This window comes from Chelonia mydas, chromosome 28 (genome assembly GCF_015237465.2).
Source record: "Chelonia mydas isolate rCheMyd1 chromosome 28, rCheMyd1.pri.v2, whole genome shotgun sequence".
Lineage (NCBI taxonomy): Eukaryota > Metazoa > Chordata > Testudines > Cheloniidae > Chelonia > Chelonia mydas.
The window spans coordinates 6,111,562-6,135,612 of record NC_051268.2 but is presented as its reverse complement, the minus strand read 5'-3'; the positions used below and the strand labels follow the sequence as shown (position 1 = coordinate 6,135,612).

The following is a 24,051-nucleotide window of genomic DNA, read 5'->3' as shown; positions in this document are numbered from 1 at the left end:
GATTTTGGGGGGTGGAGGAGCAGAGCTGGGAGTTTGGGGGGATGTTGGGGAGTGGGGGGCAGAGCTGGGGGTTTGGGGGGGATGTTGGGGAGTGGGGGACAGAGCTGGGAGTTTGGGGGGGATGTTGGGGTGGAGGGGCTGAGCTAGGGGTTTGGGGGGATGTTGGGGGGTGGGGGGCAGAGCTGGGAGGTTGGGATGGTGGAGGAGCAGAGCTGGGAGTTTGGGGGGGATGTTGGGGGGTGGGGAGCAGAGGTGGGGGTTTGGGGGGGATGTTGGGTGTGGGGGGCAGAGCTGGGAGTTTGGGGGGGATGTTGGGGGGTGGGGTACCAGAGCTGGGAGTTTGGGGGGGATGTTGGGGGCTAGGGGTAGAGCTGGGAGTTTGGGGGGGATGTTGGGGGCTGGGGGTAGAGCTGGGAGTTTGGGGGGGATGTTGGGGGTGGAGGGGCAGAGCTGGGGGTTTGGGGGGGATGTTGGGGAGTGGAGGGGCAGAGCTGGGGGTTTGGGGGGGATGTTGGGGGCTGGGGGGCAGAGCTGGGAGTTTGGGGGGGGATGTTGGAGGTTGGGGGCAGAGCTGGGGGTTTGGGGGGGCTGTTGGGGTGGCGGGAGGGTCCGTGTTCAGATCTGGCCCTGGGGGAGTTTTGGGGGCTGAGGCTGGAGCCGTGGGAACCTGTGAAGTGCGGGGGGGGGGGGACGACAATCTGCTCTCTGGCAGAATTTGCTACTGGGGTTGTGCTGCGCGTGCTCAGTAACATCCGCTGAAGCCACGGGCCCCCCCCCGCCCTTCTCCCTGCCCTTACTTGCCATCCCAGCCTGTGTACCGCTTTTTACAGGGGGTTAAAAAGAGGTGAAAAGAGGGTAAAACCCATCCCAGGCGGGGGAGCGGGGGCAGTCACCGTGGTGGGGCTGAGCCCCCCCGTGTTGGCAATAATGGGGGGGGGCAGAGGGGCTTTTTATGACCCCTCCCCCAGAGGGCACCTCTCAGCCCGGGCTGCCCAGGGCGGATGCTTCAATGCCCGGGCCGCCCCCTGGCCAGTCACCGACTGGGGGGCTGCCGGGGACTGGATTCAGGGAAATATTTTGCATACTCCCCCCTCAGAAACAAAGACTCCCGGATCAGGGCGTCTGGCTGCGTAAAGTCTCCGCGCGGTTCCCAGATTTGTCTGGTCGGCTGCCGGGAGTCCCCGAATGGGGCTCCCTTCCTTGGGCTCTGTTTGCAAGAGCCCTTTGCCCCTTTTTACCGATCCCTTTTCTGAAAGGTTCTCTTCGTTACCTTAATAGCACGTCCTCACGTACCCGTCCTGTCACTGAGCAGGTACAGGTGGGGTTTAATTTATCGTTTAATCACAAATACTCCTGGGAAATCTCTCGACGTCGGTCGGTCCCAGTCGTAGCACTGGCATCTGGGTTGTTTCTCCTGTCGCACTCGCTGTGGTTTTTCACCTGGGATTTGTAATTTGGTGGCAGGGAGGGCCAAAGTAGGGTCCCCGGGCCCAGTGCAACCCAAAGAGTTCCACAGTGTCAGGGGTATCAGCCTGTGACCGAGGTCCCCCCACTTGCTCCCCGCGGACCACAAGACGGGAAAGGGGAGAGGTAGCAACTTGGGGCAAGTCGGCAAATAAGGACAAACTTCCTCATGAGTAACGGCTACTGGTAGCAAATTAGGTAAGAGCACAGGTTTTTATCTTGGGGGTCGGCCTGCACCCCTGTCACTTCACCACGGGGTTCTGTGTTTTCTCTGAAAAATCTCCCCCCCCCCATTTCACCATCACCTCCCAGATCGTCCTCACGGAGGTTGAATGAGACCTGGAAAAAAAGTCTCCTTGAGTCCCAGGGACTCGGGAGGGCAGGACGGGCCCTGAAATCGGGCAGTTGTGAGGCTGTTTGCAGCGGTTTGTAACCCCCCTCCCCTGCTTCTTCCAGGAGCCCCCCCGAGAGCGTCGGGCCCCTCTGGGCAAAGAGAGAGAAGCCGCCAAAGCCGAGGAGCAGCGGCAAAGCCAGGAGCTGCTGGTAGGTGCCCAGGGCCCAGGTTCGCCGGGGATCCCGGTGCCCCGAGTGACGGCGAATGCAGGGCCCAGTCCGCCAGCCTCAGCCAGGGACCCGTCCCCACCGGAGCCCAGGGTCCGACCCGGGGGTGGCACGGTGCCCGCAGGGTGCAGGAGGCCGCTGGGCAGGAGCGGGGCAGTCTGTGCGAGCCCAGAGCCCCTGCCCACAGGCTGTCTGCGTGTCACAGTGACCGGGGAGCCTTTCCCGCACCGGGGGGATGGGGAGGAAATGTGGGCTGCAGAGATGGAGAGTTTGGCCCAGGGCAATCGGATGAGGTTTTGGGGAGAACAGTCCCCCCCGTGAGCGATGTACAGCTCACCCCTGCCCTGATCCCTCCACCCTTCCTGGGGTAAATAACCTTCCCATCCCCCAGCGCAAGAGATCCCGCGCTCTGGGAAATAAGCCCCCCACGCGCCGGGAGGGGCATTTATGGTTGTCCCCCGGTACCCCCCCGCCCTCTCCCTGTGGCTGCAGAGCCGGACGGCAGCCGAGAGGCAGAAGATGGTCTGGGAGTGGCGGGAGCTGCGAGGGTTTCTGGCGGAGCAGGAGCAGCGGCTGCTGTCCCGGCTGGAAGAGCTGGAGAGAGCCATTGTCCAGAGAAGGGATGCGGGCGTCTGCCGAGGGTCCCGGGAGATTTCCCTGCTCGGGGAGCGGGGAGGAGAGAAGGGGCAGCCGCCGCTGAGCCAACCCCTGCAGGTCAGGCTGTCGTTGCAATGACCACACGCAGCGTTCCTGGAGGAGCATCTCCGCCCCAGACCCCCAAGCACTTTACAAAGGGGGATCGGGGCAATTATCCCTATGGGACAAAGGGGGAAACTGAGGCACAGGGAGGGGCAGAGCGCTGGCTCAGCGGCTGCTGCCTCTCCCAGGGTGCTGGGAGCTCTGGGGGCAGGTAAGTCCTGGGCTGTCAGACATATGGGCCAGGGGCCAGACCCGGGCTGTCTGACGTATTTATGAGGCCACATCACGTATGCACTGTGTGCAGAATCTCAGCTTTCGATTTTTTTTTTTAAAGTAAGTTTCTAGCCCTCCTGGTTGCAAAGAAACCCTCCCAAATGGACACGGAGACAATGCTGCCTGCCTGAGTCTGCAGACAGCCTGAAACAGCGGCTCAGAGGGGTGTGAATGCCCTTGGCCTCCATTAATCTCGTTGGCCTGCCGACACTTTGATGTCAACATTCAGTGTTCCCTGGCTAATCACTTGAGCGGGTGGGAATGAAGCCTTCGAGAGGTGGGAATAGGGAGTTGTCTCCGGGAGGACAGTGGAGAGACGCAAGGACAAGGAAGCAAGAGATACCTAGAGGAAGGAGGGTGGCAAAGGAAGGGTAGAAATAGCAGGGGCCATAAAGGGGTGTGTGGGGGGGGCTGTTTTCCGGTGGAGTGATATTGATTGTGACAGTGAAGGACTTTGTAAATAGCAGTGTTATCTCCTGTTCCCTGGGCAGCGTCTCCCCTTGTCCTTTGTGCCTGGGTGTCCCACCGAGAGCAGCGGGTGTCCTGCTGCGAAGGGAGGTGGGGGACGGAGTCCTAAATAGATGCCCCGGGCCACTGACCGTGACGGAAAGTGGAATACGGCCCTCTCCTCCAAATGAGTTGGACGCCCCAGGGTTACTGGTTTAGCTGAAGGGCTCGGGGCTTGTGGTGTTAAGGGCCCACGTTCATTCCCTGCTGGAGATCTGGGCTCTGTCTGTGGGACACACCCACTCTTTGGTCTGTGTCTCCTCCCTTTCCATGTAATCCCAGTGCTGGAGCCCCTTGTTGCTGGAATATCCCAGTGTGGGAGGTGGCCCGGCTCCCCACAGACCCAGGGCGTCCCGGAGAAAGCTCCTGAACTTGTCTTTGTTCCTTGCCCCAGTGTTTCCCCATGTCCCACCTCTCTGGGCCCATGGCCAGCACAGGGCTGAAGGCAGGTGACTCACTAGAACAGTGCCCATCTCGGGCTGCAAAGCACAGATCCAGGTTTGCTGGAGTTTGGGGGTTGCTGGGCTCAGGGATTGGGGATCCAGGCCCATTTCTCACCCCTCCTCCTTTCCCCGGCAGGGAGGACGGGGCGTTTCGGGAGCCGGAGCCGGGGTTTGCGGAGCTGGAGAGGAGACTCAGCGATTTCTCTCTGACAAGGGCCGTCCTGCAGCAGGTCCTGCGGGGATTCAAAGGTGAGTGGGAGTCTGGGGGTGGCGTCTCCTCTGGTTAGAGTGACCCTGGCCCTGGGGAGGAGTCGGGGACTCTCGGGATGTCACTGACCCCGGGCTCCATCTCGCAGCCCCAGCCCCGCGAGTCGCCCTTCCCCATGGAGTCGCCCTGTGGGGCTGGCTCTGTCTGCAGCGGCTGCGTTGTGGGCCTCGGTCTGTGTCACCATCCCGTAGTTTAAAGCAGTTACATTAATAACCAATGGGGATTTCTCTATGAACGCGAGGGCCTGAATCCTCCTCTCTCCCGTCCTCTCCTTCCCCTAGAGACGCTGCGACTGGAGCTGGGGAGTGACGCAGGTACGTGTCCGTCTCTGACGGACCGGGGGAGATTTCAGACCAATAACCATGTTCGCGACAGGGCATCGCGGCCTCCAGCCCCGATGTGCACCTGGGAAGGGTGGAACAATGGGAAGCCGGGTGAGCCCCGTGACTGATTCCCTCCTGCTGTGACGTCTGATGGGGATTCAGAGCGAATCCAGATCTCAGGGGGGTGTTTCCCTTTGGGGAAAGGAACAACTGCCCGAACGGTGTGAACTAGGATGGGACAAGGACAAAATATCCAGACCCTGAGGACACCCATCTCCCCTGCTTAGGATTTCAACTACACAGGGTCCTGGGCTGGGACCTGGTGGAGCGGGAGGGCCCAGGTCCCCCTGCACTCCCTCTGGCCGACAATCTTGCCAGTAGGCCGCCCGGCCACTGAAGGCCTTATCACAGGCTGGTTTACTGCATGCAGACTGGCTTTGAATGTTCGTCTGGAACAGAGATGGAGCTGCCGTAGTGCATGTTGGTGTTTCTCACGCTTTTCACGTCGGCGACCCTTTATTTGAAATCCTTCTTTTCCCTTTGGGATCCCCTGACATTTACTATGACGTGAGAATAAAACACGTATTAGCCTGATCCTATACAACCTGCATGTCTGCGCTTCAAGAGGCTGCCAGAAAGTAGATGTCCTTGAGGGCTAAAAGTCCAGGAAGTGGGGAGGGAGATTTTCTTTGCTTAAGATCATAGTAAATCTGTCAGTATCTCACAGCCCATCTGACTGCCTGTCATGAACCTCTGGGCGTTGCAATCCACCAGCTGAGAAACCTTGTGCTGGATCCTTCATGATTTTGTATCCCTTTTGCCTATGAATGGGAAGGGAGTGTTACATTTTATATGAAAAAAGAACAGGAGGACTTGTGGCACCTTAGAGACGAACCAATTTATCTGAGCATAAGCTTTCGTGAGCTACGTGCATCCGATGAAGTGAGCTGTATGTCACGAAAGCTTATGCTCAAATAAATTTGTTGGAGGACTTGTGGCACCTTAAACAAATTTATTTGAGCATAAGCTTTCGTGAGCTACAGCTCACTTCACCGGATGCACGTAGCTCACGAAAGCTCATGCTCAAATATATTTGTTTGTCTCCAAGATGCCACAAGTCCTCCTGTTCTTTTTGCGGATACAGACTAACACGGGTGCTCCTCTGAAACCTGTCGTAGTCTGAATTGGGCGGCTAGCGGCTAGAGCAGATATGGCCCAACCCTGAGAAATATTGGTTTCAATGCAAGCCACTTTCATAATCATTCGGAATCCCAGCTGTGATATTATTAATCGGGCCCTTCGTTTCCAGTTTGCATTTGATTAAATTTTTCGGGGGACGTGATCCGTGTTTATTGCCCCAACCACAAAAACAGGAGACAATCGGTGCAAAAACCGATTCATTTTTCTGGGCAAATAGCGGGGTTCATTTGGGTGGACGGAAAGCAAGCGGGGGGGAAAGCATTCACTCGATTAATCCTTTGAATTCTGTTCATCGGTGTGGTTTGCTGCAGAATTCACAGGTCTCGAAACATAATGCCACCTCTGAGTTTGAGAAAACAATCTAATCCCCAGATAAAACTTTTCATTTGAATGAGCAGCTTACTGTTCCAATCTTACAACTATTCGCCGATACATATTTACATTTCATAACGGGGCCACACCGTTGGCACCACATACACTCAGCTTCATCCTTTTCTTCTGGGTTGGTTTTCTGAAAACTTTCGAATACTTCCTTGTGCTCTGAAACGCATTCTGAGACAGCCTGTCGTTTTCTTCCCGTTTTAGTGTGTCAAATCTTTAAACCTGTATCTGCTAACAGCTTGAAATGTGTACGTGATGGGCGTGAGATTCATAGAATCATAGAAGATCAGGGTTGGAAGGGCCCTCAGGAGGTATCTAGTCCAACCCCCTGCTCAAAGCAGGACCAATCCCCAACTAAATCATCCCAGCCAGGGCTTTCTCAAACTGGGCCTTAAAAACCTCTAAGGAAGGAGATTCCACCACCTCCCTAGGTAACACATTCCAGTGTTTCACCACCCTCCTAGTGAAAAAGCTTTTCCTAATATCCAACCTAAACCTCCCCCACTGCAACTTGAGACCATTACTCCTTGTCCTGTCCTCTTCTACCACTGAGAATAGTCTAGAGCCATCCTCTTTGGAACCCCCTTTCAGGTAGTTGAAAGCAGCTATCAAATCCCCCCTCATTCTTCTCTTCTGCAGACTAAACAATCCCAGTTCCCTCAGCCTCTCCTCATAACTCATGTGTTCCAGTCCCCTCATCATTTTTGTTGCCCTCCGTTGGACGTTTTCCAATTTTCCCACATCCCTCTTGTCGTGTGGGGCCCAAAACTGGACACAGTACTCCAGATGAGGCCTCACCAGTGTCGAATAGAGGGGAACGATCACGTCCCTCGATCTGCTGGCAATGCCCCTACTTATACATCCCAAAATGCCATTGGCCTTCTTGGCAACAAGGGCACACTGTTGACTCATATCCAGCTTCTCGTCCACTGTCAGCCCGAGGTCCTTTTCTGCAGAACTGCTGCCGAGCCATTCGGTCCCTAGTCTGTAGCTGTGCATGGGATTCTTCCATCCTAAGGGCAGGACTCTGCACTTGTCCTCGTTGAACCTCCTCAGATTTCTTTTGGCCCAATCCTCCAATTTGTCTAGGTCACTCTGGACCCTATCCCTACCCTCCAGCGTATCTACCACTCCTCCCAGTTTAGTGTCATCTGCAAACTTGCTGAGGGTGCAATCCACGGCATCCTCCAGATCATTTATGAAGATATTGAACAAAACCGGCCCCAGGACCGACCCCTGGGGCACTCCACTTGACACCGGCTGCCAACTAGACATGGAGCCATTGATCACTACCCGTTGAGCCAGACAATCTAGCCAGCTTTCTACCCACCTTATAGTGCATTCATCCAGCCCATACTTCCTTAACTTGCTGACAAGAATACTGTGGGAGACCGTGTCAAAAGCTTTGCTAAAGTCAAGAAACAATACATCCACTGCTTTCCCTTCATCCACAGAACCAGTAATCTCATCATAAAAGGCGATTAGATTAGTCAGGCATGACCTATCCTTGGTGAATCCAACGGCATGTTCTTAGTCCTTCCTCGTGTCTATTGTAGAGTCATAGATTTGTAAGGTCAGAAGGGATGGTTAGGTCACCTAGTCTGATCTCCTGTATCACACAGACCATCGAGTTTCATCCAGTTGCTGCTGTATTGAGCTGAATACCTTGGGTTTGACTAAATCATCTCCCATTTCTTTGGTAGTTTATTAACCTTACTGCACCATAGTCAGTGGCTAATGCTAGCTCCAGGGTTATGGGGTGGGGGTAGAGTTAAGGTTGTGTTACAGGGGTGGTGTGAACTTTCATGCTTCATTTCCTGGTTTTCAGACCTCTAAGTTTACTCACCGTTTATGTTCTGGAAGGGCCTCCGGCAGCATTTGGCAAGCCTAACTCTGTGTTAAAGAAGTTAATTCGCTGGGCCTAGATTATAATTTTTTTTCATTCAGGGCAAAACTCCCAAGAGGAACTCCTGGAGAATGCAAAAAAAAAAAAGAAAAAATGCATGACAGACATTGTCAGAAAGCGATCCGTGGGAGGGCTCGCACTCTGATGCATGACGCATCTCTGGTGCAGTGGCCACCGTGTGTCCTCTTGAGTTACCCCAGTTAGTTTGAGAGGAGGTGGCTGGAAACACTTCAACAGAGCCTCAGGGTTTGGCTACATTGCAACGTAATCCCAGCCTTACTCGCGGCCTCGAGTCTGCTGACCGTGGGTTTGAAAGCCCAGGCGGGAGCATCTAGGCTCATTGGTGACCCTAGGTTAAGAATTTTTGAGACCAGACTGACTAGCCGGGCTCCAGCATCCGCTCGGCAGTGCGCAGGTCCGAGTCCAACCAGCCGGATCCCAGACTTCCTAGTGCCTTCCCGAATTGTGGCGGCTCCAGCCCTTTGTTTGTGGAGCAATGTGGGGGAAACCGTGGCGGTCCTCCCCGCACGTCATGGCAAGTTTTCGCATCCCGTGGACACTCGTCCCGACGAGCTCTCCTTGTGGTCTGTACGCTCCCAGCGACCGGAACCCAGCAAAACGGAGGATTCGCCGTTGGAAGAACTTCTCTTGCTCTTGGGTTTTTGCTCCTGTCTCACAAAATGGGCAGAGCGTGCCACCAAAGGCCTAGGATAAAAATCTCTCTTTTTTGGTGGGGATGCAGCAGGAGCCTGCCCACTTGCGGTGATTAATGAAAGCAGCCACTCAGACAGATCTTTTTGCTACACCCTGCCTTTCTCCCTCAACCCCGGCGTTCCTGTTGCAGGAACTGCGATGCAATTGTTGGGAATCGTTAGGAAAGGGAGAGATAGTAAGACCTAAAATATCATATGGCCTCTGTATAAATCCAGGGTACGCCCACGTCCTGAGTACGGCGTGCAGATGTGGTCGCCCCATCTCAAAAAAGATATATTGAAATTGGAAAAGGTTCAGAAAAGGGCAACAAAAACAAGGAGGGGGATGGAACAGCTTCCGTATGAGGAGAGGTTAATAAGACTGGGAGTTTTCAGCTGGGAAAAGAGACGACTAAAGGGGGATATGATAGAGGTCTATAAAATCATGATCGGTGTGGAGAAAGTAAATAAGGAAGTGTCATTTACTCCTCTCATAACACGAGAACTGGGGGTCACCCAATGAAATGAATTGGGTGGTTTAAAACAAACAAAAGGAAGTATTTCGTCACACAACGCACAGTCAACCTGGGGAACTCCTTGCCAGAGGATGTTGTGAAGGCCAAGACTATAACAGGGTTCAAAAAAGAACTAGATAAGTTCATGGAGAATAGGTCCATCAATGGCTATTAGCCAGGGTGGGCAGGGATGGTGTCTCTAGCCTCTGTTTGCAGAAGCTGGGAATGAGAGAGAGAGGATGGATCACTTGATGATTCCCTGTTCTGTTCATTCCCTCTGAAGCACCTGGCATTGGCCACTGTTGGAAGACAGGACACTGGGCTAGATGGACCTTTGGTGTGACTCGGTGTGGCCGTTCTTATGTTCTTATATCTGCTCCCATGCTGGAAGCCTGTCCTCCGGCTTCCATTTGCCATGAATCCTTCCCTCTTTGATATTGCACAGGGTTGTTGGCCCTCTCCAGGATGTCAACCATAAGTTCATTGTGGACACGCCATCTCTGGGACAGGTCTGTGATGGTGCAGAGACCCAAACTTCTGCTGGAGTGTTCATGGGCTGCTGAGATATGACAGCCAGGACAGGTCGAGGCTGCCTGCAAGCAGACTTAAAGCAAAACGTTATTGTCTGAAACGGCTCAGTGCAAAAGCTCGGGTGGAGGAGGAGGGGGGAAATACTGGTGGAATCCGAAAGAAAAATCGGATCTTTTGTAAAACTGACCTTCGGTCTAGTGTGAGAGGAATGCCGCAGATCCCAGAAGCTCCATGGACACTACTGGGTTAATCGCAGTGAAAAGTCCATACAGAGCATGGTAACTTGAAAATCCCAATTCTGCTTAAAATTACAGAACATCTGGGGCTCTGGGGGAAGCGACATGGCCATGACCTGCTCCGTAGGCCTTCTCTGTCCTTTCAAGCATTCCACATTTTGGAGGACACAACCGTTCTTGTGGTTCCTGGATGGCAAAGAGAGATTTTTATCCCAGGCCTTTGGTGGCAAGCTGGCCATGTATGCCCTAGCCCTAACCCGGAACATCTTAGCAAGCATATGAGTTTCTGGTAAAGCTTTATTTTTAATGCTTGATTCAGTGTTTGTGCTTCCCGGTCTCTGGTTTGAACTGCACGTGGTGGTGGAAGTAAAGGCAGGGTGGGTGCTCCAGGAAATGGGTTTGGGGAGGGGGAAGGAAGGGGCGCTTTTTGGCGGGAGCTTCTGGGAGGCAGGAGCAAGGACTGCTTGGGAGAGTGGGGTGCAAAATGGTTGGGGGCATAGGCGCCGACTGCCTGGATGCTCTGGGGCTCAACTATTGTTCAACTACCTCGAAAGAGGAGGGAGCTCGGCTGTTCTCAGTGGTGGCAGATGACAGAACGAGGAGTGATGGTCTCAAGTTGCAGCGGGGGAGGCCTAGGTTGGATATTAGGAAACACTATTTCGCTAGGAGGGTGGTGAAGCACTGGAATGGGCTCCCTAGGGAGGTGGTGGAATCTCCTTCCTTAGAGGTTTTTAAGGTCAGGCTCGACAAAGCCCTGGCTGGGATGATTTAGCTGGGATTGGTCCTGCTTTGAGCAGGGGGTTGGACTAGATGACCTCCTGAGGTCCCTTCCAACCCTAATCTCCTATGATTCGAATAGGAATTGGGCCATGTGACATCAGGCGGGTCTGACTCAAAGAGCCAAGAGAGATTGGGGCTGCTGCAGATAGGGAGGAGGAAGGACGATCTTCTGCATCCCCAGAGTCACTCCCAACCTAGGACACGGCCAAGATAGCCTGCTTTTCGCAGGGAAGGGGTGATCTTGTGGCTGGGAGGAATGGAAGGCCTGAGAAATGGTGGCTAGTGACCCATTAGGCAGGGAAGAGGCAAGTGTGGTGGGAGGGGGGGTGGCCACTTAGCAAAGGAGGAGGAAGAGTGAAAACGGTAATATTTGAAAATGTCGACAGAATAAAGAGAAACTGGGCAGCAATAAGAACGGGGCATAGCCCCTAAATCGGCCAGGGCTCTGTGGGGACTCTGTGTTAATGGGGGTAGGCTCCCGGCAGCTCCAGCTCCCCCGCAAACCTTCCCTCCACTCCATTTTTTAAAAATCTTGAATTTCACAGATTCAGATGTTGAAGTCCTACGTTTCCCGGCGCTGTAACCGTGGGGGTCCTGACCCAAAAGAGGGTCATGGGGGAGGGAGGGTCGCAAGGCTATTGCAGTGAGCCCACGGTATGGCCACCCTTACTTCTGCGCTGCCTTCAGAGCTGGGCGGCCGGAGGGCAGCAGCTGCTGGCCAGGAACCGAGCTCTGAAGGCAGCACAGAAGTAAGGGTGACCATAGCACAGCCCCCCTGCGATACCCAGATTTCACTGGGGAGACGGGATTTCGCCGTCCGTGACGTATTTTTCATGGCCGTGAATTGGGTAGGGCCCTCCCCTGTAGCTCCAAACCCCTGAGATGGGAGTCGGAGCGGCCCTGTAATATTGTTGAATACTGTATGTTAACCTGGCTGTGGGGATGGATATGTTGGTCCGGTTTAGTAGGGGGGCTGTATGGAAAACAAGCAGGAAGGGAAGAAGAATGGCTCAAAATTAGCCACCCTTTGGCAAACCCTTGACAATTGGTATGAGACAAAGCAGGAACTATCGGCGGTAATTGGCAAGGGGAAAGAGACGGAGACCCGGGGGGGCCCAATGGGGTGTCTGAAGAAGTTAGATCTGCTCTCACCGATCCACAGGGTCTGGTCTGTGGGGCCAGTGCAAGTAGCCAGCGAGGCCGGTTTGAAATCCATTTTAGTCTCTCTGTCAGCCCCAGGAGAGGGCCCAGTTGCCTCTCACCTTTTCCCTTTCTTCTCCAGCTCGGCCCGATGCTCTGCTTCCCGGCTGAGAGGAGAGGGCGGGGGACTCTCTTTCCTCGCCCTTGGTTGTTGCCATGTGGAAATGTCCTGGCCATGGGGGGCGACTTTGTCTCTTTGGATTCTGCATTGATCTGCTTCAGCGTGTCCTTTAACGATCCATTCGATCCACCCCAGCTGCCTACCTGACACAAACACCTCAAATCTCCGGCCCTGCCCCAAGAGCGGAGCAACCCGCTTTTCACCCTGGGGAGCAATGCAAAGTACAGAGGGAAACCGAGGCAGACATCGGCACCAGAAAACTATCACCACAATTCCCCGTGGGTCACACCTGCCTAGCTGACCATTGAGGTAAGACAAGCAGGCATGAAGATTATTTGAAAATCCTTTTTTTTTTCTTACCCTTGAGTCCTGCTGCAAAATAGACCCGACTTTGGCATGAAGGAGGCTGTTTTGCGAGCGTACACAAATGATCGCAGGCTGACGAAGGTGTCTGCATTCAGCCTGGCCTCCTGGGTAAGCATGGTTCATCTGTCGGGTATTGTAGCCCCGGGCCTGGCCTAGGAGAATTGCAGAAGTCCACTCCAGGAGAGAGAAAGGCACAAGGCCTGATTGGGGTGAGGGACTCAAAGAGCTGAGGAAGGGGATGGAGACTCAGCTGTCCTGTCCCTCACTAATACACCCACACCCCTTCCTCCCACCCCTCTGCACCTCCTGGGACCCCGGAAACGCTCACTCCTTATACTGGCTTATCCTTTCCCACGTCTTCCAGCCCTGCTCGCTCCCAGTTATCCCGAATTTCCTGCTCCCCAACCATAGGCACTGACTTGTATTTTTCCCGGGGGGTGCTCCACCCCGAAGCCCCCCCCCAACACAGTTCTCCTGAGGCCCCACCCATGCCCCACCTCTTCCCACCTTGCTCCACTCCCTCCTCCCAGCCCCCCACCACGCCCGCCCTTCACTTGCTCCTCTCAGCCCCCTCCCCCAAAGTCCCCCTGCCCCCCACTGGCTCCTCTCCGCCCTCCCCGGAGCACCTCCCGCCAGCTGCCGAACAGCTGATCAGGGGCCAGCCCTGGGGCCGCCCCACAGCTGTGGCTGGCATGTGCTGAGCGCTCCTCCACCCCCCCGCTATTTTTTTTCCCGTGGGTGCTCGAGTCCCAGAGCATCCAGGCAGTTGAAGGCTTCAGGTAGTTGAAAGCAGCTATCAAATCCCCCCTCATTCTTCTCTTCTGCAGAATAAACAACCCCAGTTCCCTCAGCCTCTCCTCGTAAGTCATGTGCCCCAGCCCCCTAATCATTTTTGTTGCCCTTCGCTGGACTCTCTCCAATTTATCCACATCCTTCTTGTAGTGTGGGGCCCAAAACTGGACACAGTACTCCAGATGAGGCCTCACCAATGTCGAATAGAGGGGAACGATCACGCCCCTCGATCTGCTGGCAATGCCCCTACTTATACACCCCAAAATGCCATTGGCCTTCTTGGCAACAAGGGCACACTGCTGACTCATATCCAGCTTCTCGTCCACTGTCACCCCTAGGTCCTTTTCCGCAGAACTGCTGCCGAGCCATTCGGTCCCTAGTCTGTAGCAGTGCATGGGATTCTTCCATCCTAAGTGCAGGACCCTGCACTTATCCTTATTGAACCTCATCAGATTTCTTTTGGCCCAATCCTCCAATTTGTCTAGGTCCTTCTGTATCCTATCCCTCCCCTCCAGCGTATCTACCACTCCTCCCAGTTTAGTATCATCCGCAAATTTGCTGAGAGTGCAATCCACACCATCCTCCAGATCATTAATATTTTTTATATTCTCCTTTTCCAGAGGAACTAGAGTCTGTTGCTCCTAAATAATAGCATCTAATTCCCCAGCCTTCTCCAGACCCTGGGGGATTTTCAGACTCCCTCCCATTTCGCCTGACTTGCTAGAGTCCCTAATTCCGTGTGTGGGGCATGAACCGCCGGCTCGGGGAGGCTAGCCCCCCGGCCCAGCCAGCCCCTTCGGCCTGTTCTCCTGCCCCCATCCCTGGGCCACCCAAGCGCCTCCAGCCCCAGAGCACCAGGCGTCGTGAGCACTGGCTCCATCCCCCTGGAGTCCCTGCCTGCAGCCTGGGCCCCCCACCCAGCCCCAGCCCGGGGCCAGGGAAGAGCCCCAGAGCACGGGCAGGCAGCAGCCTGGGGGCAGAGTGTGGGCTCGGCCTGTGACATCTGCTCCCCTTACCTGATTCCTCAAGATGTGCTTCCCTGACATCTAATACACCCTCTGACTTCCACGAGCCCATGCTCGCTGTTCCCAGCTTCCCTGGGACTCTTTCTCAGAAAGAAGCAGGTGGTTTTCTTGCCCGGAGCCATCTTCCCTTTCTAGGCTGTGGAGTTATGGTCTCCGTGTTCTAGGCCTCCCTTTGAGGAGGATTGTCGGGTGGTGTGTTTTCCCAGCAGAGATGGGGTTAGTTAAATCCCTCTTTCGGCCGAGCCTCCGACACGTTTGAGCCTCTGGGGAGCTGGCCCCGGCATATTGCAATTTCCGAATGGGCTGGGGTTAAAATAATAGAATTTTTGTGCGTGACAAGTCTCCCACGAACCCACCGGATTTCCTTTCCCTCTGCAGAGTTCCCGGTTTTCAAACCTGATGCGATCTCCCATCTGAAACAAAGAGGACGAGCCGGGGGTCCCAGAGATCTCAGATTCAGAGGAGACAGAGAGCCTCAGGGGCGCATGCACAGGTAAGGAATCACGAAATCAATTCGAAACCTGTCCGCGTCTGAAGGACACAGCTGGGATTCCAGACAGAGACCTTTTGAGCTCTCCGCGTTCAGGATTGTCCCCAGCAGGTTTGTATCCTCAGGGCGGATGTCGCTCATGATGTCCTGCCCTTTGTGAGTGACACCTGCCAGTAGCTCCCTCCTTGGCCTCCCTTCCCCCTGAGTGCTTGGATGGGATTTACAGGCAGAATTGATCCGCTCCCGTCCCGTGGGAAAGACTTTGGGGAAATTCAGTTCCTGACTAATTCCCATTTCTCCAGCACTTACTTTGGTGTGCTCTCCCCTGTTTCTGAGGCGTCTCTCTCTATCCCAGCAGGTGATGGGATGGTGGGTGAGGAGGAGGAGAAGAAACCTCCTCAGGAAGATGCTGAGCAAGTGGAACCATGCAGGGCATTGCTGCAAATACCTCAGGAGGATGTGTCCCCGAGTCACGAGCAGAGAGAAGGTCGTGAGAGTCAGCACAGGCCAGAGAGGAGGCAGAGAAACAAGCCAAGGGAGAAAACAAAGAGCTCCATTCATTACTGGGGGGCCACACGAGTACCTTGAGGAAACCACAGCCCAGCACAAAATCCAAACGGGAGAGAGAAATAACCCACGCAGTGAGTGTGGGGAGCTTATGAGTGCTGCGAGTGCGGGGAAAATCTTCGCTCGGAGTTCAGACCTCATGAGACATCAGAGGGTCCACGCAGCCTGGAGAGACTACAGATGTTCTGAGCGTGGGAGAGCTTGTCTCAGAACTCAGCCCTTACTTCTCATCAGAGAATTTGCAAAGGAAATAAACACGATGAGGACTTTATCAAAGGTTGACAACAGGTTTTTGGGGTTTTTTGCTCTTTACTAGTTTTTGCTAATTGCGTCTTAAAAGCTCTTCGAACTATTTGTGTCACATGGTCTCTGGGGTCCCCTAGGTGGGTTGCCCGTTTTTCTCTTTTGTACCTCCCCATTCTTTGGGATTCATCCTCTGCTCCATCCTATCAACTCCTTTATTCTGTGCGTCATGGGAACATGTCTTCCTAGCTCAGTGGTTTGAGCATTGGCCTGCTAAACCCCGGGTTGTGAGTTCAATCCTTGAGGGGGCCATTTAGGGATGTGGGGCAAAAATTGGGGATTGGTCCTGCTTTGAGCAGGGGGTTGGACTAGATGACCTCCTGAGGTCCCTTCCAACCCTGATATTCTCTTCTATGATTACCAGGAATGTCATTAGCTCCAGGGGACAGGGGTGACCTACATTAGCTCCATTGAGATAAAATTACCTGGCCCTCATCTCCACTCGGATTTCCCCTGGCCTTAGCTAGCTTGATGTCAAACCACAACTATTCCTGCAGTAAAGACATAGCCTGTGTGTAGTAGCTGGGGGGGGTCTAGCAGGTGTCCTCAGAACCTCACCAGTGCTCCATCAGTTTTCCTTGTCTAAACAACCCTGGAGCGTCTCATTTCTACTGTTGCTCCCACTGCAACGTGATGGTTAGTCACCAACTCCCTTTGGGCCCCGATTCCCTCATTCCCATTTGCTCTCACATTGCCATGGGTTGTGCTGAACGTCACTTATTTATTGTACCGTTTTCTCACTTAAAATATACTTGATTATAGCAAATTCTGTGACACCCAAAGACAATTGGGTGTGTCGGAGGGATTCCCTCCTTTCCCATCATCTCAGCAGTGTTTCTGTCTGTCTCAGCTGTGTAGAGTTTATCTTCTTCCCGTTCTATCCGTCCACTTCCCATAGTTCCCCAAGGCACAGTGTTCTGAGCTCTCCGTGCTTGGGAATCATGGTTCGATTTCTTTGATCCGAAATCAGACTCGTTAGGTTTGGAGGTGAAAGAGTCACAGACCTGGAAAGAGAATGTTTAATGGATCTAAAACTGTGTAATTATTCTTAGTTTAAACCCCCTTTTTCATCTATCGGCAAAGCCACTTCCTGTCTTTTTCCTTCTGAGTTGGGATTGGTTTTGGATGGGAAGGCTGGCTGTTTTTTCCCATTATGATGACACGAAAACGTTCCTAAATTACATGATGCAGTAACTGTGAGACAGCGTGGAGTGAAGCAGGTTTCAAAGGATGAGAGGAGAAGATGGTGGGAGAATCTGTTGTCCTGATTCTGAGTCATCAGGTGTCTCCTGCTCCGGAATTTAACTTTCTGTGAAACCAAAAGGTTCTTACCCCTCGGTGAGAGCTGGGTTTGTCTCTCTCTCCTGAAGGCCATTGGTTACATAACTGGATATTAGTTTTGTTTGACTGAACGTAACAGATTTCCTGGGGACTTTGAGCCAAATGGTAAAATAGACTCTATTCTTTTTCTTTTGCTATTTTCCCACCGTGCCATGATGACCCGGAGAAAGTCCCAGGGCAGTTCAGTCAACAGGGGAGAATACGCCAAGTTATTGGACATGCTAACAAAGCCATAGTAGTGTGTTTCGATCTCTGCTCTGAAATCGTGGTCTATGGTAGACCCCAAACTGTGCAACTAACTGGAGTAAGTGCAGGTGATCAGAGGGGTGTTCGATTGTTTAGGTCAATATTGTCCGACGATCCATGGGGAGAATTCCAAAGTAAGAGGCATGGAACGGTGCAAAATCCCCTTGTATTTGGTTCTCAAACTGGTTGTGTCCCAGGCCCTACAGGAGGTTACTCCTGAAGATCTCGCCTGGCTAATCTTGGGAATTAGGAAATGTTGTCCCGAACTACGCAGATGTGGAGGAAAGAGAAGTGGTGCTTTGCTGAACTCGCCCTTTCCAGTTGCGGCAATTGTGTATACAATGAAGTCGGTGTTGAATGTGAGACTGCTGCATAAAAATAACTATTTTCTCATAGAAACCTCACCTCTGGCAACTCAGTGAGACTCAGATCCAGGCCTGTAATCTGGTTCCTAATTTAGATCCATGACACCATTTTAAAGAAATAAACTGGACCTGTTTGAGAGGCCGTTCTTCACTAAAATTACTCAGATTTTGGGTGGTCTGGTGAAGGATTCTACCACGGAGAAGTGTAAATTTACCCTGAGCAAGGCGAAGGATTTGCAAGAACTCGGGTAGAAATAACAGGCACGCACTTGTTTCATTTTCACAAATTGTTTTTGACCTGGGTCCTAGTGTACCACAGCGGCACCGATTACAGCCCCAAAGGACGCCAAGGTTAGATTGGGAACAATTGTCCTCTGCCGTTGAGATCCAAAGTTCCATGAAGCAAAGTGAGAAACGGTTGATGCCTTCAGAGGAGATTCCTGGCCCATGGATTCCAGTCGGGCTGCCTGGTCGGGCAACAAGGACGTTCGTGCTGTGGAAGGGATGGTAACCAATGAAGGAATGAATGGGTCTGGCCCAGAGTTCAGACTGCAGCATTCACAAATCTTGCGTCCTGATTCTATGCTTTTGTCTCTTAGTTTTGTTCTTGTGTCTTATGCATTTGGACCCCTTCTCCGCCACCTCCTGCTACTTCGGAAGATTGCAAAGTGTGAAAAAAAGTACAGGTGTATTTTTATCATGATGGAAACCTGCCCTCCTAGGAGAACTACCACTTCACCAGTCAGTCCCCAGCCTGTAGCGGTGCATGGGATTCTTCCATCCTAAGTGCAGGACTCTGCACTTTTCCATGCTGGCCCCGCCTGGTTGACTATGCTTGGTCAGGCCCAGCTGATGTTGGGGGTCTTATTTGAAGGGTTGTTAATGGAGGTGAAGAGCCTGTATGGTTCAGCGAATGTGGTGCTGGTAAAGTAAATGAATGTATGTTAACAGGGCATATCAGGGCATTGCTGAAAAAAGGCAGAGTTAAGGTTATGTGGGCAACCTTAACTGTGCATTTCCTGGTTTTCAAAAGTTTGAATTTTGCTAACATTGCAATTCTGAAAGGAATAACATTTCACCAGCAAACTTCAGTGGGCATTAACCAAGTTTTTGCCCTTTAATTAATGAAGCAAGGGAGGTCCGGGCTGCCAGCTAGCTATTAACCAGCTAGCAAGGCCAACTGCAGGGCTAGATAGATGGAAAGAAAACAATGAAAATGCCCATCAGCAAAGACTCCTCTAAAACAAATACATGTCTCCAGCCTGCGCGGCTAATGGTGGAAAGAAGCAAAAGAAAGTGACTGAATGCCATTCTCTAAGGGAAAGGTTTCACACCTCCTTCCTGGGTGTCTTTGTTGTAAAGGTGAAGAGGAAGAAAGGTCAATTGAATTCACAGGAAGACATTAGCAGATTTCTTCCCCTTTCCAGGCCCCAGAGAGCGAACGCTGTTTTCCACGTAACCCTATGCTTTATAGTTAACTCCTCCCCGTTGCTCTGAATTTCTTCTAGTAACAAACTCTAGTTTTGCTGTAGGCTTCGATGAGTAAAGGGCCATTTCATTTCCCATTCAACCTGCCTCACGTACAGATGAGACCTCTTTCCTCTCCATGGGTCCTGCCCATGTGTGTGTCCATTCACACCCCATGCGTTCTTCCACTCTCCATCTGCACAGATTCCCTTCCCAAGGAGGAGGGCTTAGTGCCCAGATCTATGGGTAACATGTTGTCAAGGTGTCACTTAAATTTCAAAAACCCAAGAAGATCCCGGCAGCCCCCAGCTCTTCCGGCTCCCTCTCTCCCTGGGCGGTTCAGGTGGCCTGCAAAACCTTGTTTGACATCACAAAGGGACTGTGGGTTTCCCAGGTCACCAGGTAACTAGGCAATGAAACCCTCTCTGCAGGGGCCTGGCCTGAGCCTGGCATGAGTGGGTCTACTCTGCACACGAAGCGTGGGATCCAACTCAGGTTTGAGCCCAAGCCCCCAGTCTGCGCAGACACAAGTCAGTCCGACTTGGGTCAGCAGGCACTCAGGTCCTAGGACACAGCTCGGGAGGACGGTCAGATCCCGAGCCCAGTCCCTGTCGTTGCACAGCGGGGAGGCAGGTCAAGCGGCCGATCCAAGTCAGAATGGCTGCGTAGTGCAGTGCGGGGGCATGTAGCACGACCCCCACAAGTCCTCAGTGGTGGATCAGGCAGAAGAGGATCGTTGGATCCCAACGGCTGTGAAAGCGGGTGCCGGCTGCAGCGAGGTGGGATCTCCAGACGCCTCGGACTTTCCCTGCCGCTGGGCCCCAGACCGCCTGCTTGTCAGGACCGTGCAGTCACTGCCGGCCTACCAGCTGGCCCACGGTCAAAGAAAACACCCGCAGGCGTCTAGCACGCCCTGAAGGCGTCTGTCAAGAAAACTGCCGTGGCCATCCCAAGTAGGGTGACCAGATGTCCTGGCAGTACAAGGACAGTCCCGATATTTGGGGCTTTGTCTTTTATAGGTGCCTATTACCACCCACCCCCTGTGCCAGTTTTTCACACTTGCTAACGGGTCACCTATTCACAAGTTGAGAGGAGCAAGACACCAACTGACCTCAACGGCCCCACATCCTCCCGCAGGCAAGTGGCCTGCTTGGAGGAGAAGCGCCTTGCCCTGGAAGCTGAAAAGGGAGAGAAAAGGAAGGAAAAAGAAATCTTTCTCCCAACAGGCAGCTGACCTGCCAGGAAAGGTCTGTACCTACCGTGGGCGGCTCTGTGGTTCCAGGCTCGGACTCCTGTGTCCTCTCAGGGCCCACATGTAAATCCATGCTAGAGATGATCCTCGAATGGAGGGATCACCGCCGGTGGCAGACTTGTAACACGACTGTGAGACCTGGTCAAACACATGTAAACCCAGGCTCACAATGCAGCGGGGATGGTTAAAGACGGGCTTGGAAACAACCAAGCACAGAATCCTGCTGGTTTTCCTCCTCTTGTTGGGTTTCTTGGAACCACTAAGAGCTGTAGGTTTGTCACGGGACAAACAGCCCTTGTTTGTCTCTGAGGCAATCTAGTCTGGGGCTGGCTGGATGAGGGAAGAGAAGGGCAGACAGATTGCTGTGGAAGAGAAGCCGAGTGAGAAGCATTTGGGCTCATTGCCCATCCAGCACTGACCGACAGCACTGCCGATTCTTCTCGTGAGACAAAGGCTGCCTTCTCAGACCCAGCAAATTACATCTAGAAAAGGGGATGGACGTTTTTATACGGCATTTCCTCTAGTTTTTTAGAAAGGAAAATTGAGCAATAGAAATTCCATTCTGATCAGCCGTATTGACCAGCCAGTGTGTGATCAGCAAAGCAGGGCCTTTAGGTCCACTGCACAGACGTCTGACACGTTAACTAATAGCGTAGCAGCCCTAGTAGGTTGTTATCCTGTATGTAGACTGGCCATTGGTTTGGAGATGGGGGAATGAGACACACACACACACACACACACTTCCAGGGAATGTCACAGCTATTTGCTATCAGCTGGGGAATGTAGAAAATGCACTATCCAACCCCTGCAGTATCTCTATGCATCTCCAATCATAGGATATCAGGGTTGGAAGGGACCTCAGGAGATCATCTTGTCCAACCCCCTGCTCAAAGCAGGGCCAATCCCCAATTTTTGCTCCAGATCCCTAAATGGCCCCCTCAAGGATTGAACTCACAACTCTGGGTTTAGCAGGCCAATGCGCAAACCACTGAGCTATCCCTCCCCCTGATCATCACCCACACACATGCTCCTCACTCCCTTCCACCCTCAGTGGCTCCTGGCTCTGTCTCCTCCTTGCTCCTCACCTCTTTGCATTGGGATCAGACTGGTTACTCCACCTATTCCACCCTGCTTGGTGCCAGCATGGGGATCACGGAGAGCACCGGAGAGACACGCTCCCTGATCTCCTTGCTGATGCTCTGTACCAAACCCTGGTGTCCTCTCCATGGCTGCAGCGTAGAGGGAGCCCAGTGACATGGGATGAGAGTTAAGGAGGGTGGTGGAAGGGAGACAGCTTGCGGGGGAGGAGTTCCCTCTTTCTCTCCTCCGCTTTCTGTTCTTTCCTTTCCCTGCCAGGATGGCGGCTTCTATTTCAGATGAGACGGTTACTGAGAATGCAGGAGGTTTCAGAGCAGAAAGACCCCGTGAGCTCAGGGGAACCTGCTCCCATCCCAAATTCCATCCCAGCTGGGGTCTGCTAGATGGGAGGGACCCAGAGCTCTGCTTGCAGCCGGAGCTTGAGCATCTACGCTGCAATTAAATAGTCTGAGCCCTGGGAGCCCGAGTCAGCTGGCACAGGCCAGCCCTGGGGTTTTTAATTGCAGTTTAGAGACTGAGCCCCTGTGCAGGGCTGAACCTGCAGCTCCAGCCCTGAAGGGATGGCGCCACCACGTGGCTGGTTTATCCATTCCCCGCTGGGGTGCTTTTACAGGGAAACGCGTTTTCTCTGCAGGGAAAGGAACCTCTGAGCCATAGTTCGGCCTTTGTGCTGGGATAATATAGCGAATTCCAGCACCGGGCATGGGGGTAACAAACCTTCGCCCGTTATTTTGCCTTTAGCCCAGCTCCTGGGCCAAAAATCCACTGTTCTGAATGGGGGTAGGAGTCAGCAATGATTGAATTAAAAAATCTTCAGGGGCGTAGCTGCAAGTGGTCCCCAAAAGTTTCTTTGCGTTCACATCTGCACAGGAATGAGGCATAAATCAGAAATGGGGGGAGGGGCTCTAAATGTAAATCAGTTTTTGGGAGAAATGTGTTCAAACACAGTGAGACTGGACGTATGGAAGAAATAACAAGTGATCCCCAGCTCCTTCCCCCGAGCCTTAGGTGGGGATTAGCCACCAATAGCTGCAGCTGCTGCTCTGAGGGGAGCGGCATAGGCTGTCTGCCCCTGGGGGCAGCACCCCAGCTGGTTCAGGGGGGCAGATGGTGAGTGGTTGGGCAGGGATGCTGCACCGGCTGGGGTCTGGAATATGAACAGGGGTCGAAGGAACCTGCCTCCAGCGGGGGTCGAGGATGCGGAGGAGGTGGAATTGGAGCATCATAGTCATCAAGAGTCCAAGCTGCTTGCGGGGTGAGCATGGGGGGCAATGGCCCTCCTGGATTTTTTGTGCACCCCTTTCGCTACTTGCCCACAACAGCCTGGCAGCCCGCAGCTTGCTCTGTGCTCTGTGGAAAGGGGCTTCTAGGAATCGGCATTTCCGGAGTCATAAAGGAGAAGGAAAAGTGAATGCCTTAGAAAAGTCTCTGGGTGTGTGTTGGATGGATGGGGAGGTGTCTAGAAACCACTCAGCTCTAGTCCCTTTTCCACGATTTCCGTTAGAAAATCTGAAGCAGGGAGCAAGAAGAGTTGCCCTCTCTGAGGCTTGAACTCAGGACCTTCAGATCATGAGACTGACGCGCTGCCCGCTGCACTAAGAAGGCTTGGAGGAGCTTTAGGCTTGGTGCTTATAGGACCCTCCTCCAGCAGTGAGGGAGCCTGGCGTGCGCTGGAAGAAGCGGGGAGCTCTGGTGCCCACAGACCTGTCCTGGCAGCTTTCTCCGCAGCAAAGAAATCAATTCTCCCTGCCCCTCAGCAACCCACCCGGAGCTAGTGCCAGCATGGGTGGGGGTCCCAAGCTTTGCACCAACGTCCCCATTTTAGACCTTCCTCTCATGGCACTTTCCATGGGAATGAGGACAAGCAAGCTGGGGAAGCTACATGGGGTGATAGAAACCAGGGCTGCAGGGAAGGCTTGAACTCACAACCCCAGCAATATTGCCCTTTGCACTAACCACTTGCACCCCTGCGGGGGCTCCTTGGACAGCGTGGGGAAGTCGGCCGTGATCGGTCTCTGTGGTTCACACCTTTGCCTGGCAATTGAAAGGCTGCCGGTTCAAACCTCACTCAAGGTGTGTCTGTCCAGTAATGAAACTCCAGTCCATTTTAACAGGAAGAAAATCTCCTCTATTCTGGTTTAGCCCCATTTGACTCCTTCTGACCGTCTTCTTCCTCCCCCATCAGTCCCTTTCCTTCCCCAGTGGGGCCATGCAGAGGGGAGCCCCAGGCATCTCTGTCCCCGAGAGTCTGTATCCCATAAGGGGAGGGAGGGGTCGCTGTAAAGCATTGATAATGGGTAGGGGAGGGGTGTGCGTGGTTAGGGGGAGAAAGGCTGGAGAGATTGGGGCCCAGTGGGCCCCAGAGAGATTCCCCCACAGGCTGGGGAGATCCCCGGCTGCCCACCATCACCCAGCTGTGGGAAGGACAACTTGGGATTGCTCGGGGAAGCCACCTTTAAAAACACGAGTGTACCATGCTAGTTACATTTTCATAAGACCAAAGCCTCCTCAAACCCAGTGTCACAATCACTGGGACGACTTTGCCCTGATATTTTACCGGCCGCAGCCACAAAGCGAGTCAAATTACGGCTCCCGTTCGGCGTCAAGGCCCACAGACGAACCCGGAGGCTTTTCCCTCC

The 24,051-nt window shown here is 53.4% G+C and overlaps 3 protein-coding genes, 1 non-coding gene and 1 pseudogene across 11 annotated transcripts in view; 2 read left to right on the top strand and 3 right to left on the bottom strand.

The window, feature by feature from the left end:
- Positions 1–24,051, bottom strand: part of LOC102945014 (zinc finger protein 883-like) — a 705,100-nt gene that overhangs the window by 171,198 nt on the left and 509,851 nt on the right. The gene's annotated exons all lie outside the window — the stretch shown is intronic.
- LOC102934537 overlaps positions 1–24,051 on the top strand; it is a 1,094,240-nt pseudogene that overhangs the window by 651,836 nt on the left and 418,353 nt on the right.
- LOC102933291 (zinc finger protein OZF) overlaps positions 1–24,051 on the bottom strand; it is a 1,218,290-nt gene that overhangs the window by 929,895 nt on the left and 264,344 nt on the right. The gene's annotated exons all lie outside the window — the stretch shown is intronic.
- LOC114018488 overlaps positions 607–24,051 on the top strand; it is a 213,020-nt gene continuing 189,575 nt past the window's right edge. For 2 of the 6 annotated variants that reach the window (XM_043537472.1, XM_043537473.1), the window contains exons 1-3: positions 607–1,312; positions 1,921–2,007; positions 2,518–2,739. In XM_043537472.1, the coding sequence (XP_043393407.1) occupies positions 953–1,312; positions 1,921–2,007; positions 2,518–2,739 (669 nt within the window). In that variant the 5' untranslated portion in view covers positions 607–952. Of the gene's footprint in view, positions 1,313–1,920; positions 2,008–2,517; positions 2,740–2,912; positions 2,936–4,080; positions 4,197–4,496; positions 4,530–10,077; positions 10,289–12,235; positions 12,410–14,661; positions 14,885–15,128; positions 15,612–24,051 lie in introns of those variants that run through there. The other 4 variants (XR_006287746.1, XR_006287745.1, XR_006287744.1 and 1 more) reach the window with 4 other exon arrangements.
- On the bottom strand, positions 22,945–23,017 carry TRNAM-CAU. The gene has a single exon. It is a non-coding gene; the product is annotated as a tRNA-Met (tRNA).